This window comes from Coffea arabica, chromosome 6e (genome assembly GCF_036785885.1).
Source record: "Coffea arabica cultivar ET-39 chromosome 6e, Coffea Arabica ET-39 HiFi, whole genome shotgun sequence".
NCBI lineage: Eukaryota > Viridiplantae > Streptophyta > Magnoliopsida > Gentianales > Rubiaceae > Coffea > Coffea arabica.
In genome coordinates, this window is record NC_092321.1 from 21398789 (window position 1) to 21415197 (window position 16409).

Genomic DNA, 16409 nt, shown 5'->3' on the forward strand with positions numbered 1-16409 from the left:
CTTCTAACTTTTTTTTTTCAGAAATTTTACAAAGTTTTATTCTGGAAGCTACCCTTGAAACTAAAATGAACCAATGTGCCTGAAATTTAAAAAATCAAATACTTATTATGTCAGGATAATTTCAGAAACCCATGGTTAATTTTGGCAATTTTAACTCAGTATTCCTGAAGTTTTCAAAATTATATGACACTTTTATTTTGACACTCACTAAATCAAATGCGAGTTCGATTGGGTTTATATCCAAGTAGTATAAGAGGTAAGTGTGTGTTTACATGTATGAAAGTGTTTTAGTATGTGAAAATACGTTTATGTATGTAAAAATATGTTTATGTGTTAGAAAAAAATCATTTGTATGTGTAAATGTGTATGTGAGAGTATTATGCATCAAAATATATGAAATAATATGTTGGATTATATGGGTTTTAGTTGATCTAATATGATCCAACTAACATCAGCCCAATCTTTGATTGGCGGGTTAAGTATAATCTATTTAAATAAAAACCCAAAGCCAACTGATTCAAAATCCGTCCAATCTACCCAATTACTAGGTTTACTATTTAGGGTGAAAATTTTGATATAAAAAAAAAGGTAGTAGTGATTTTATGACCCAATTAATTGAAATCACATCTTTGATCAAGATGACATATTAGATGAGTGGATCAGGAAATTGAGTCAACTTTTTTCCTGAAAATGACTTAAATTCGTTCGTTAGATAAAGCCATCAGTCAAATGAAGGAAAAGAATAAAGTTATCAGAATGATCGTGACATTGATATGTCCTTGTCGTAGTTGGTAACTTGTAAGAAGAAGAAAAGTAAGGAATAAGTGTCTACTAGCAAAAGCAAGAGTTTTGAACCACTAAGTTTTGGGGTTCAGTTGCCACTAAAAAAAGGACTAAATCTCTTTTTGAACTGTAGTTGGAAGTTCGAATCCCACCCATAGTAAAAAAAAATTAAAGGAGGTGTCAAAATATCTCTTTAATCTAGTAAGGTCAGTACATTTGCTAGCCCCTACCCCATATAGAGTCTCTTTATGCTCATTGGTTATACAGACTTGCTAGCCCCTGCCCCGCCCCTACCCCTTACAGAGCTTCTTTATACTCCTTGGTCTAATTAGGTCTGTATACCTGCTAATCTCTGCCTCTTTATGCTCATAAATTAGGTTATAAGAATATTATCATTACACAGGTTATAAGAATATTATAATTACATCCTACTAGCTCCTGTCCCTTAGAGAGCCTCATAAATTAGGTTATAAGAATATTATAATTACATCCTACTAGCTCCTGTCCCTTACAGAGCCTTTTTATGCTCATAGGTTATAGGATGTTATCGTTACAGACCTGCTAGTCCCTGCCCCCATCCAGCCTCTTTGTGCTCATAGGTTATAGGATGTTATCGTTACAGACCTGCTAGCCCTGCCGCTTACAGAGCCTCTTTGTGCTTATAGATTAAATTATAGGAATGTTATCGTTGTCGGAAAAAAAAAAAGAAAAAAGCAAGAGTATTGAGTAGAAAAAAGTTTATATCAAAACCTGTTTCATCTTATTCTGCCAACAACACTAGCACTAAAAAATATGATAGCAGTTATAAGAAAAAGAACTCGTACCTCCAAATGAAGTAACTTAGGCTGTCCTGGCAAGAATGATGATTATGATTTAAATGCTTGGCCAATTAGAAGACAGCAGTTAAACGATTACAGCAGCAAGCACCGAGATAAAGCAACGTCCAGCAGCAACAACAACAATGGCAGTGGCAGAGGATATGTTCACCTTCTGCGGCATGCAGCGACAAGATGCGGCAGCACTAGCGAAGAACAAACGGCAGCAACAGTGGCAAAGAATTAAGGAACTCAACCGCAACAATGTTTTTCTTTCATTCGGGATAACATGAGTTCCAGGCAATCAAGTGGCCTAGTCCTAGAACAATTAGAATTCGGAGAAAAGGAAGTGGTTTTCTTCTACAATAAGTATTGGCAAGGTTTCTTAGTTGATTGAATTCACAAAGGAGATGGATTCTCAACACATTCAAATTCAATTCGTTTAGACGTTGGCTTCGGAATTTAGTCACTGCATATTTGTTTGAAACCGACAAGGAATTTATTCATGAACCATTATTATACCAGATGGGTTCTCAACGGATGCTCATGCATTTTGTATTGGGATGTTCCTTGTGTTTTAAAGTTACTTCCTTTAGAAATTGGTTTTCGAAGTTCCAACGAAATGAATTTGATTCAGCAATGGAGTTAATTGTTCAATTTTTCAAGGATGTGAATTTTAGTTTCGGCTTCAAGAGATTGGGATTTATTACGTGAATCCAACAAGGAAGGGAGTTGATTCGAAGTTTCTTAACTTGAAAGGGTGTGAAGTTCCATACGCAATTGGTGAACAGACAAATAGTACAAATTGGTGATTGACAACGGAAACGGAAATTTCCTATATCAATTTGATTCTAAAAGTGAAAAGACTTCACATATAAAGGTGCTATGCACTTGGGTTCAGTACAAGGTGGCTGAGCATATGATATATGTCAATTCACATGTGAAAGTGTCTGGAGTTCCTTGGAGCCAAATATTCATGTTTTCTCATCATCTTCTTGGTATTATGGCCTTCGAAGGATCAACATGGTTTGTTTAAAGTTTGGTGGTGATTATACAGTGGAAACTTGTCCGCTTCAACCTTAAGCATTCACGAACAAGTTTCGAGGGGACATTGTAAATAATAAAATTTAATTAATTAAAATTTAATATTTTTCTGTAAATTAATTTTTATTAGTATAACTTTTAATTAATAAAATACTGTCATATGTCATGTACACTTGAAAGTTTGGTTGTTTGACAGTTAATTATATCTCTTCATATGTTCAGTTGAAATGTTTCAACCAATTAAATATGTTGAGATGTGTCTACCAATCAAATTGTGCCATTTCACATATCCTTACTACTTGGCCAATTAAGAATATAGTCATAATATTTGTCACTTTATTAAAGAGATATTATCTAAGATAATATAGTTCTTATATTTTTTCTTGTCTCATATATGTCTCATTGAAGTGAATCATCCAATCAAATTACGCTATGTCATATGTCTTTACGGCTTGATTAGTCAAGAATATACATATCTACATTTATCTTTTTATTAATAAATATACAATTAAAGGATGATATCTAAGGTGATACAATTCTTATATGTTTACATGTCTTCGGGATAGAGTTTTTTTTTTTTTTTTTAAAGACAAGCAAGGAGTATATTTGTCATGCAAGTTTTCTACCTTCATCTCTAGCCAAAACTATAAATAGGTGTTTCTAGTAAGAGTTCAGATAAACACATCTCATACTCATGGATCTATTTGGAAGGCCTGATTTTTGCGTATTGGATTAGCTGTTTTTGTTAGTGTTTTTGAAATATTGTACTGTAGCAGTATATATGAAAAACTTTACTTTAAATATGTTTTTTGTGATATTTTTGGAGGGATTTTTGAAATATATTTTGAGATACTTTTTAAAATTAAAATGTTGTTGTTATGGTACTTTTTAAAAATGTATACTACCACCTCCACCCACCATCGCCACCACCCCCTTTCTCCTCCTACCACCACCACCTCTCTCTTCCTCCTCCCCTCTTCGCCTTTCCTCCCCATCTTCCCGACCCTACCCCACCCCCCCAAAAATCTGGTCAAGTTATCTGGTCGTGACCAAAGGCCGCGATCTGGTCATATCTAGATCACGACCAAAAAGTTGCGAACTTCTAGCTGAGATCTGGATGGTCGGGGTGGGGGGGAAGGGGAGGGGAGGAGGAAGAGGAAAAGAGAGAGAAGAGGAAGAGAAGGAAGGAGGTGGAGGAAGAGGGGGGGTGGTGGTGGCAATGGTGGGTAGTGGTGATAGGTGGAAAATGTTATACAATTTATTTTTAAAAATTTTTTGTATATATTTGTGAGTTGTTTTTTATCTATTGTACGGATGAGATGCTTTTTGATTTTTTTTTTTAATGTATTATTGTAGCATTATATTTGGAAAACTAGTTTTTGGAAAAAAGACCAATCCAAATGAATTTTTCTTCAACTTTGTCTACAACAACCTCTAAAAACACCATAAAATTTTTAAAATACACACCCAAAATACCAAAAATACATGTCCATTTTCTTCTTCTATCACCATCCTCGCATCTCAACTCACCACAGTCACTGCTGCCACCTTGCCATTCCTGCTTCCCACGATTTTTTCCTTTGTCTCTCGCTATCCTTCCCTTTTCTCCTCCGCTCTTCTCATCTCCCTCTCGACTCCTCCTTTCCTAAGAGAGGAGAGGATGAGAAGGGGAAAGAAATAGGAAGATAGGGGGGAAAGAGAGAGGAAGAGAGGGAGGGAGAGAGAGAGAAAAGGGGAGAGTGAGGCACCAGTGGCACTGACAATGGCAACCAGCAATGGTTGGAGCAGCAACAATGGTAGGGAAGAAGAAGAAAAAGGAAAAAAGAAAGGGGGAGGGAAAAAAAAGGATTAATCTTCTATACACTGACAGTGTATACACTTTCACCATTAGATGCATGACACATAATTTGAATTTGAATTTGAAACTCAAATTTTGTATATGTGTCGTATATCTAACCATGATAGTGTATACACCGTCAGTGTATATAAGATTTACTGAAACTTTTTATGAAGAAATTGAAAAACTTTTTCAATTTCTTCATAAAAAGTTTAAATAAATCTTATATACACTGACAGTGTATACACTATTATGATTAGATGCACGCTACATCTACAAAATTTGGGTTTAAAATTCAAATTCAGATTATATGTCATACATCCAATGGTAAAAGTATATACATTGTTGGTGTGTAGAAGATTAATTCTAAAAGTTTTTCTATAAATTCTATTAAAAATTATAGTAAAATTTTATACAAATATATAAAAAACATGCCATCCAAACAAATCTTATATTTCCTTGAAGTCCCAAGGCTATTGAAGAGTCTTAAAGTTTTCGTCATATCAAGATTTGAAACTTTCAAGTTTTTCAAGTTCTCGTCATATCAAGACTTGGAAACTTTCGTCAAATTCTTCAATTCTTCCATATCAAGATTTCAAGTAATCTACATTTAATTTAAGAAGGAGAAGAAGAACGATGCTCTTTACCATATCAAGAAATTTTCAGAGATTGAAACATGTTACTTTCTTAAATTTTATATATTTTATATTTGTTTGTATATTTTTCTTGTCCTCTAATTTTCTGCAAACTTGAGAATTTTGCTGCACCTGCTTAGTAAAATCTATCACAAAAGAAAAAAGAAAAAGTACTAAAATCAAATTAGAGTTAATTGATCTGGTTTATGGCAATGTATGATTATTGAACTCACAAAGAAGAAAAATTTCTGTCCCAATTTTTTAAATGATAAAAGAATTCTTTTAAGCCATTACTTTGGAGCTCCTGCGACAATACTACTAAACGCCCCACTCCCCGCCACTACCCGCCATTTTGCAAGTCTGGGAGCTTATAGAGTAACATGATGGGCTTTATAATCATCAATGTGGTAGGCCTCCAATACTTCACCAAACCAACAGTATATGGCTGAGAGATGTTGGGCCTGGTCCGTGAGCCAGTCAACGGTTCTGATGAAAACGCAAATAAGAAACTGAAATACCCTAGTTGGAGGCGGTCACATTAAACTACTAGAAACACTTTTTTTTTTTTTTAAATAAAAAACTACTAGAAACTTGACTTTGATATGAAGGCCTCATTCTCAATTGCTTTAGATTTTAGAAAATCTGATAATAGAAACTGATTATAGAGAATAATTAGAATCAGCAAAAGCTACTGTTTGGGTGATTATATATTTTTTCTTTTTTGTTATTAAAAAAATCTATAATTAGAACAACACAAAAATCGATTATCCAAAATTAGAATCTATAATCAGTTGAAATAATCAACTGAGAACAAGCTGAAAGCTATTAGAGAGCTCTGATAGGAGATTATCAAAAAAAAAAAAAATTGATAGGAAAACTCAAATAAGTAATTACTTGATAGAACACTAACTATTAATAGGAAAATTATTGGAAACTTGACTTCAATAAAATTATTAAAAATTAAATAGAAACTTCTAGAAATAAATTATTTTGCAAAGAAAAAGACATTGAATGCAGTCGATTTAAATTATCAGGGATGCCATCACTTTTAGATATTTCATAATTTGTGACTCTTCATTTCTAAGCTATTATGAGAGAATATTCATTCTTAAAAAGAATAATCCATGCAAAAATAACCAAACAACGTGCAAAGCACATGTTCACATACTCATCCCATAAAAAAATTTACTTAATTTTATGTTAATTTATGTTGGTAACAGCTAAAAAAGAAATTTGAATTAGTTGACTTGGTTTATGGTAATATTCAAATATTGAACTCAAAAGGTAGAAAAAAAAAAAAGTCTCATTTGTTAGTGCTACCACTTGTAAATTCTTTCATTCCTTGTTAAATTCCTATACACCGCAAATCCCAGCAAGACAAAGAAGGAAAACAAATGTTTAGCAAAATTCTGTTACCATTTCAACTGACCAAGCACGTGTGTAAGAGCACTGCTGGAAAATGGAAAAACAGAAAAGAACAAATAAACAGATGAGGAAAATGGACAAACGAGAAAAGAACAAATAAACAAATGAAATAAAAGACAAACAAATCTCTTTCTTAGATTGTGCATACTCCATTAGTAGGTTGAAAACGCGAATCTTACAAAAATCTGTCACGGAAAGACGTACTAAAACTTTTGATTTAATGAACGGCATTTTTATCCTTTAATTGTTATTTTATTCAATTAAATTAGACAATGTCCACACATTAACCTAGACTTAGACCCTGTTTGATAATCTAATTCAGGACTTAAACTTAACGGATTCATCTATTAACATATTTAGACCGTTTGATAACTAAAAATTGAACATCTGAACTGATTAAGTCGTATTGAATTTCCTAGTCAAAACTTATTTCCAAAATAAAGTGATAAGCTATTCACTTATCACTGAATATGATATGCACTCAAATATATTAGATTTAATACTTAACAATCTAATAATTTAACGGATTCAAATTTCAGATTTCAGATTTTAATTTTCAATTTTCAGTTTTATCAAATGCTCCCTTAGTCTTATGTTATCATAAGTAATTATGATAATGAAAAATATAAACTAAGGTTCATTCGTATAGATCTCTAATTATAGTATTAATAAATTGGACACTTTTAGCACATACTATATTTCTTTCTTGAGAAGGAAGTAGTAGTTGATAATCACATCAAAATTAGCTATATGGTTGCTTGATAGATGATCAAATTCATTGCATCGATTCGACCTAAAATTAATATATCAATAACTACTTGAGTATCAATGATTAATCTTGATATGCCATGTATATAAGTGATCCTTTACTTATAATTACTCTAACATCTTGAGTGCGAATGGTTATACTTTAACTCATTTGATTGTTATGCGTAAATAGATAATTATATTATAAGAGATTGGGTATATCATGAAGTATGGAAGGATGGTGAGTAATTTATAAGGATTCACCAATTCTAATAGTAGAGCAGTTATCTCACTAATGACCATTTATTGAAATATGACTCTAGAAATCTTAATACTAAATGGAAAGATCTTAGATAGATGTATCTAAGCATCTATTCATTTAGAGTTACATATTGGTAACCAAAACAAAAAAAAAAAAATCATTAACCAGTTTAGAATTAGCACTTATTCCATACTCTAATATTAATGAAAAATAGTGAAAGATATTAATTATAAGGTATACATGCATGCAAAGGTTTATTAATTTGTATCGACTTGACTATTCTCTATGACGGGGTGATCATGATACCTTGATAGATATCATCAATCTTGATCTGTAAGTATGAGTTAGTTGATTACATTTAATCAATGATAAATCAAAATTATTTAATTTATCTAGTTCTTAATATTAAGAATTCTAACTCCTACTTATTGCCAATGTAATAGAGTACCTAATGGGTCACACAATAAAAGCCATTTGTGCAAAATTAAACATATTCGAGCAATAAGGACTCGATTGATAAGTTTAGGAAATTTATAGTTTAATTTGTGAGATAAGTTAAACTCGAGGAACTTATGTTTCAAATAAGAACATGTCTTCCATAACAAAAGCTGTATTGGAAGCAAGTTTCCAAATCCTTAAAAATACTATATTGGAAACAAGTTTCCCAATCCTTAAAATTACTATTTAGCTTCCAGTAGTAGGATTGAGAGAATTATTCACTTCCATATATGTCCAGTTATTGGAAACAAGTTTCCCAATCCTTAAAATTACTATTTAGCTTCCAGTAGTAGGATTGAGAGAATTATTCACTTCTATATATATATATACATCCAGTTATCATTGCTAGCAAGATGCAAAAATTCGGCTGGCTTGGAGTTTCTCTTAGCCGAATTTTACAGCCTTAAAGATAGAGTTTTTTTTTTTTTATTTCTCCGTCAATTTTTAATTTCGTATTTAAGAGGCTGTTGCATATATGCTAGTGTGGATTAGCATTGAAGGTTGGATGCTTTTGACAAATTTCAAGTGGAATTTGCTCAACCTACTTCTGAAGATAAAGCTTCTGCACAAAGTATAGATAAAAGATTCAATTCTTGAGGTAAATTTCTAAACCCCCCGTCTTATCGCATGGATATTAATAATCAAAGGTGATCAATTTAAAGGAATATATAAATTTTTTAAATTTTCGTTGCGTATGCATGTTTGATTCCTTTACGTTACGAACTTTTAAATTATTTTAGTTAAATTCCAAGTGCAATTATAGAGCCTTTAGCTGAAATGAAAACTCTTTTGCCATCTTCAACGAGCCAAACACGTGTGCTCGACCATCGCAAAAGGGACAAACCAAAAGGTGATTAGAATAAAGGACAAAAAACTCTTCCATTCCTTTTAACTCACTGGAATTCTTTTATTTACTAGTAGATTGTCACAATACAAGAGGAGGCCCAAGGAAAAAAGAAAAGCAAATCTTAGTAAAGTCTAGTATCACAAAATAAAAAAAGAAAAGGTACTAGAATCTTTAGTGAAATTTCTTTTTCCAAAAAAAAAAAAAAATCTTTAGTGAAATTTGACTTAATTGAACCTTGTAATAAATAAAATAAAGCACTAATTAAAACCTCTATTCCTTTTTAAGTAATCCAAATTGTATTACTAGTAGACTAGACTGCTACCAAAAAGAGAAGGAAAAGAAAATTTCACTAAAAATGTATCAAAAAAAAAAAAAGTATCCTTAATAAAACTCGGTTAACATTTCTCACCAGCCAAACACGCCTTAAAAAAATTAACAGCTCCTGCTACTTGTCCCCTCCCTACACATTACACCTTTCACCTCTTCCGCCTTCCCCCTTTTTTCAAAACCCAGCCAGCACCACTTCCAAACCTCGTCACTCCCCACCCTCGCCTCCCCCACCACCCCACGCCCTACACCCCCACCCCCCATCCACCTACTTTTTGAAAGTGCTGAAACCATCTTCTTTGTCCCTTTTCAAAACCGTAACGCCCACCTTTGATTTCCGCCTCCCCACCTCACAATTTCAATCACTCCTGCAGAGCAAAAGAAACCGGAAGACAGAAATGACCGCTGCAATCGACCCGGTGGACGAGTTCCTCAACTTGGATGCCTGGCCCCTTTCTCCCGAGGAAGATTATAGCAGTAGCGGAAATGATTCCGGTGATCAGAGACACAGCCACCACCGCGACCTGCCGTTTTCTCAGTCCTCAATCTCCTCCTCCTCCTCCTCCTCCTCCTCCTCCCCCCACTCCCCCGGGGAGAGTTACATGGTGGGATTTTTAATCGTGAACGTGGTCGGCATTCAGTATTACAATGGGACCATCAACGGCCGGGAAATGGTGGGTCTGGTCAGAGAGCCCCTGAATGCTTACGATGAAAATGCCATTAAGGTTTTGAACACTCGGTCGGTTCAGGTCGGCCACATTGAACGGATGGCGGCAAAAGTCCTTGCCCCAATGATCGATTCCCGTCTGATCGCCGTCGAAGGTATGAATTTTAAGGGCAATTCTAGAATCCCATTAATTTTTTTTTTATTGATTTTGTTAATGTATTTGAGCATGCATGTAAGTGTTTATTTGAATTCGGTTGTTTCACATGTTTTTTCTTTAAAAAATTTAAAATAATTTGTTTGTGAGTTGGAAGAGGCGAGGGGTGGGCGGAGTTACTAAAATGGAGGGTGCGGCAAGGAATGCGTTTAATTGACGCGATGGGGTGGAGGGGCTGTGGGCGCGTGAGGTAGACGTGCTCTTTCTACAAGAATGTCTGCAAAATTGATAGATTCAATACAATTGTTTTAGTAGTTTATTTGATTTTAATTATATTTTGTACGCAAGAAACTTTATAGGGTAGCTGGTGCATGCGGACTGTGGACTAAATTGTATCGCGTGACACGTCAGCATGTATAGAATGTTTATTCTTGTATGATTGACCGGATGGGTTTTTGGGTCAAGCTATGCCTGGAACCTCTGAATGCAGGATGATTTTTGTTCTTTTTCATTTTGTGGTTTTTATTAGATGATTGTTAGTGGTTTGATTTAATATGTGAGAAAATTTTTAATATATGATTGTTAGTGGATTGTGGTTTACTATATGATTGTTAGCATGTAGTTGGTGACCAGGACATACCATTGTCACACATTAGCATGAAACCTTTTGTGGTTGACCATGATGGGTGTGGTCAACCCAAGCATACAACCTATAAAAGGGGGAAACTGTGTCATACACTCTTTAGTAATTGTTTTTTTGGGGCTGTGTTTTATAAGCTCCATGTGAGGCATTATATCAACAGGGAACAATTGAGTAACTAGCTATTTTACTCCCCTTTTGGATTTAAAAAGATGAAAGATTAATATATAGGTATATCTGTGGTGACGTACCTATCTGTTATTACTTGTCTATATTTATTGATGTTATATTTTTATATTGAAGGTATTGTGCCGAAGGCATCAGCGAGGTTCAATAGATACAAAATTCCTTGCCAGGTTCACATTTTTGCAAGAATAGAGGCTTTTGATGCGGTGAAATCGAACATTGCAGCTGCTGGATTGCAGCTTATTTCAGAGAACAATGCATCATTTGCTTTATCTGAAGCTGCTGTGGTGAGGCAAAGAAGAGCTGGTGAAGGTGAAAAGAGTGTAGATGAGATCTTTAAGCTGTTGGATGAGAAAATTGGTCAGACCAGAGCATTGGCTGCATTGGAACCCCCTAAAGATGTGATAAAATCAGAGCTGCTTTTGCACCAAAAGGAAGGCTTAGCCTGGTTAGTTCAGAGAGAAAATTGTTTAGAATTACCTCCATTTTGGGAAGAAAGAGGTGGAGCTTATGTTAATGTATTGACTAACTACATGACAGATGAGAAGCCAGAGCCATTACGAGGTGGAATTTTTGCTGATGACATGGGACTGGGAAAAACTCTTACTTTGCTTTCCTTAATTGCATTTGACAAATTCCATGGTCCTGGTCCTTCATCAGTTGACACTGGTGATGGAGACGTTGGAAAAGAATTGGAATTGAAAGAAGAGGAAGTTATTGTTGTTATTGATAAGCGGTCCAAAAGACAAAAAGGCAGCAAAGGCACTAATACTCAACAAATGAGGCTGAAGACTGAGGTTGTAGATGCAGGTGACATTAAAGTAAAGTCCAAATGTAGTTCTGATCCACACAACTCTGTGGTTTCAAGAACCACCTTGATCGTTTGTCCACCATCTGTTTTTTCATCATGGGTAAACCAATTAGGAGAGCACACTATACCAGGACGCCTAAAAGTGTACATGTACTATGGAGAAAGGACGAAAGACGCTAATGTGCTACAGGCTTATGATATAGTTCTCACTACTTACACCACTTTGGCTGCTGAAGATCCATGGGAAGATTCTCCTGTGAAGAAGATAGAATGGAGGCGAATAATTCTGGATGAGGCGCATTTGATCAAGAATATAAATGCACTGCAAAGTCGTGCGGTTACAAAACTGAATGCCAAGAGAAGGTGGCTTGTCACTGGAACACCAATACAGAATCATTCGTTTGATCTATTTTCGTTAATGGCTTTTCTGAGGTTTGAGCCTTTGTCAATTAAGAACTACTGGAATAATTTGATAGCACGCCCACTTGCTTCAGGAGATGAGAAAGGCATCTCGCGTCTTCAGGTGAAGGACATTGTTTTCTGTGTATTTTGGTTATTACCAAGCCTGCCAAATATACTTTATGACTCATCTGATCGGTTCAGAAGTTGGGTTGAGTTACATATTCTTGTACAAATTTCATTCTGTGAGAAGTAGTATTCTTCAATCATTTAATCCAGTGTTGGCTCCTTGCCAATTGTTTGTGCATAACAAATTTCAAAATTTAATTTCAGGTTCTTATGGCAGCCATATCTTTGAGGAGGACAAAGGACAAGGCATTGGTTGGTTTGCCATCAAAATCTGTGGAGACGCTTCTTGTGGATCTCTCAGCTGAAGAACGGGATGTTTATGACAAGATGGAATCTGAAGCCAGGAAAGTTATTACGCATTATATCAGCGGTGACACTTTAGTTAGAAATTATTCAACAGTACTCAGCATACTTGTACGACTTCGGCAGGTTTGCAATGCTTTGGCCTTGTGCCCTCCAGATATCAGAGAGTTACTTCCTTCACTTGAAGGTAATCTATATTGAGCTTTTAGCTAATTAGTTCGTTGAGTCAGTCCAGTTGTATTTGAACATTGCATTGTCTGCAATGCTTGATCTTTAGCTAGCTTGTTATTCCCATTAATGGGCAAGGCTATCATTATAAAGAGAGGTTTGCAAATGATTTAGATCTATTAACTACGAATCCTCTCTGTTTCCTTTGTTCCCTTTGCTTGATTTAATATGAGAGTCTGTGCAGATGTTAAAAAAGAACCCAAATTGCTGGAAAAGATGCTCTCTGTGCTGCAAGAGGGTGAAGATTTTGACTGCCCAATCTGTATTTCCCCACCACGTAATGCAGTTATTACTTGTTGTGCTCATATCTTCTGCCAATCGTGCATCCTCAAGACCATCAGACGTTCAAACCCATCTTGTCCACTGTGCCGCCATCCACTATCTGATTCGGACCTCTTCCAAGCCCCTCCAAATCTTTCTGAGACAGAAGATACTCCAGAGTCTTCCAGTTTTTCATCCAAGGTTGCTGTTCTTTTACAGCTTCTTTCTGCATCCAGGGATCACAGCCCAACAACAAAATCAGTGGTCTTTTCACAGTTTCAGAAAATGTTGCTCCTCCTTGAAGAGCCACTAAAAGCACTAGGATTCCGGCTATTGAGATTAGATGGCTCGATGAATGCCAAAAAGAGAGCAAAAGTATTAAAAGAGTTCGATGTACCAGCACCTGAAGGACCGACAATCTTGCTTGCCAGTCTGAAAGCTTCTGGAGTTGGAATTAATCTTACTGCTGCTTCTAGGGTTTACTTGATAGAGCCGTGGTGGAATCCAGCAATTGAAGAACAGGCAATGGATCGAATCCACCGAATTGGACAGAAAGAAGACGTGAAGATTGTGAGGTTGATTGCTAAGGAAACCGTTGAAGAAAGAATATTAGCATTACAAGAGCAAAAGAAACTGCTCGCAAGGAAAGCTTTTGGTAGGAGGGTTCCTCAAGGCCAAAGGGAGATCAGCAAAGAAGATCTCGTGACCTTGATGTGCTTGTGAGTTAGTCTTACTTTACATAAGATACCTGCATGCGTTACTTTTGCCCATACTGATGTAACTAATCTTTTTGAGTACCCAGCTTGCAAAGGTATTTTTAATGTCATAGTGGCAGAGCATCCAAATATGTCAGTGATGTATTATAGCCATACTTTGTTTTGCTTTTCTTGTATTATAGTAACTCAAGGATGATTTCAGCTGCAAATATTTAGTTCTTTATCTCAATATGGGGTTGATTCTGGAACTGTAAAAATAGTTCAGTCGCTTTAGTGTTATAAAACTTCTGTCTTGATCTGCAGCTGAACATGAAAACTGAGAATTATAGGAATAACCTTAACAACTTATTCTTATCATGCCAGTTGTTGAGTCTTGTTTTCTTTCCATTGATTGAAGTTTTGTTATATTTGTTTGATGTCGGTGGTAGTTTCCTCTTTCTTTCCCTTAATTGAAAATTCTGGGTTTGAACATCTTATAGTCCTAATTCTTGATGTATTTGGTTTAAACTCAATGGTTGCGCAATCAGGCCAAAGAGGGCCTAAACAGCGCTAGTGGGGGTTCTTTTAGACCTGTAAATGATTTTGAACTCCTTTTCTAGTAGAATAGTGATCAAAATGAATATTGGGAGTAATATAGAAGCCATTAATCTATAATCTTATTAGAAAATACTTTGTCTAGTCTTGGTAGTCTTATGATGACTTGTAGTTCCAAATGCCATTTCTTTGTACCCATAAATACAAGTCTTTTTAAGTTTTTATAGGACTTATTTTTTCCTCAACTAAAATTTAGCAACATTGGAAATCAAAGATTAAAATAAAATATATACATAGAAAATAAGTAAAAGAAAATTTGAGGGAAAAAGAATTTAGAAAAATATAAATTCACAATAAGACTAAAAGAAATTTAATAAATAAAAAATATTAAAGTTATATAAAAAATATAAAAAAAATTTAAAAGAAAAAAGAATGCAGGAAATAGACTTGGGTATTAGATAGGAGAGCGGGATCAATCTAAATTCATTTTGAAGGAAATAGACTTGGGAATTGGACAGGCGAGCAGGATCAATCTAAATTCATTTTGAAGTGATCTTGCGCAAATTAGTTCCAATGTAGATATCTTTGCAATATATATATATATATAACAATCGGCATTAGTCTAATCTACATCTACACACATATATATATATATATATATATATATATATATATATATATATATAACAATCGGTATTAGTCTAATCTACACCTATTTCTACTCTTACTCTAACCTATTCTAAGGGAAGGGCCCAATTGAGCCAATGGGGAACCGACGGGGATTGAACCACCATCGGACTAGATGGGTACACTATGCACTAGTATGGATTTAAGCCACTTTAAGTGGCAAGCCAAATATAGTGACAATTGATGTGAGGTAAGGTTTGAACCCTTGACCTCTCATCCCACTAAGATGGTAGTGGCCAACAGCCCAAAGGCTGTTGGTTATCTTTGCTATTTATAAGACTGTTGCTTTTGGTGTAAACTAAATGTGTCACTTGATGTATTTTCAAATTTACTTTGGAATGTTCTAGCATTGGCAAAAGCTTGAGTAAACCCGGTCTTCTAGATCTAGTGGTCCAAATTTTACCACATCTTGATTATTTGAGTTGGTGAGATGATGCGACAAATTTTGAGTTACTAGGTCTACATAGAACTGGTCTACCTAAGTATTTGCCTACAACTGGATAAGCATAAAATTTGTCAGTTCTGCATATCTTATAAACTATGCCCGTTTTTATAAACAGTTGAACTCTTGCGCCACTTACTGCAAACATTTGAACTCTTTCAAAATAGGAGTCAATTGGGTTAGATGATGTGTATCTAATAAAGTGTTTTTAGATACTATTATTTATTAGATGATGTGTATTAATTGTAGTGACTCACCAGTTAAATCAGAGACCTAGTGGTTGTACTAGTGACCTATTGATCTAGTCCTTCTACCGAGTTCCTTGTCGGACCTGGTTTAATAACTGTGCCCACAAGTATTAGGTTTTATCCTACAAGCTACCATTCTTACACAAATGAGTGTGCCTCAGGATCCAGAGGTTTTGGGTTTAAATCTCCATTTTTCTTCTCTTACTTCTTAAACTCCATCACTCGATAACTAGTGTGGAAAGTCAATCTACTAGAACGATTGTGAAATCTAGAGTATGGATTTTGTTGTAAGACACTGGGTAATTATGGAAGTTCGATGAATGGACACAAATGTATCAATTTCAAGTAGTCGTAGTAAGATGTGAACAGATTTCATCTTGCTTTGCTTTCTTTGTATTGATAAAATGAATAACTTTCGGTTAATTATTTTTGAACCCGTGATTTTAGCTAAAAAAGTTATTAAATTAGCCCAGTGAATCTAGGGTGTTACAAATGGTTTCGAAGCAAACCTCACGTACTTTCTGTACGAGGTGAGTTTAGGTTCAAGTAGTGTTATGATTTTGACTACAGAAGAAAATACAAAGAGTTAAGTGTTGTGTGAGACAAACTATCACGTTGGACGGTAGCCACCTTGGAAACTTGAGGGAGTAACTGTCGCGTTGGACAGGGAACCACTTGTAGAGTTTGTAAGAGTCACTTATAAAATTCGTGTACAACTAAGTGGACAGTTTAGATTATGATCGAATTTTACGAGGACGCAAAGTTCTAAAGGAGGGGTGAGGGG

The 16409-nt window shown here is 35.0% G+C and overlaps 1 protein-coding gene across 1 annotated transcript; it reads left to right on the top strand.

Annotated features, from left to right (window-relative positions):
• Positions 1–9456: 9456 nt before the first annotated feature.
• On the top strand, positions 9457–13943 carry LOC113695208 (putative SWI/SNF-related matrix-associated actin-dependent regulator of chromatin subfamily A member 3-like 1). Its single transcript, XM_027214224.2, has 4 exons — positions 9457–10042; positions 10985–12201; positions 12411–12696; positions 12922–13943. The coding sequence occupies exons 1-4, from the start codon at positions 9619–9621 to the stop codon at positions 13719–13721; spliced, it is 2727 nt and encodes a 908-aa protein (XP_027070025.2). The 5' UTR covers positions 9457–9618; the 3' UTR covers positions 13722–13943.
• Positions 13944–16409: the final 2466 nt, after the last annotated feature.

Excerpts from the sequence above, each read along its gene's own strand:
- LOC113695208 (XM_027214224.2), top strand. The coding sequence starts at position 9,619 with ATGACCGCTGCAATCGACCCGGTGGACGAGTTCCTCAACTTGGATGCC. Across the intron at positions 10,043-10,984 it reads CCGTCTGATCGCCGTCGAAG|GTATTGTGCCGAAGGCATCA; the intron begins GTATGAATTTTA and ends TTTATATTGAAG. Across the intron at positions 12,697-12,921 it reads GTTACTTCCTTCACTTGAAG|ATGTTAAAAAAGAACCCAAA; the intron begins GTAATCTATATT and ends GAGTCTGTGCAG.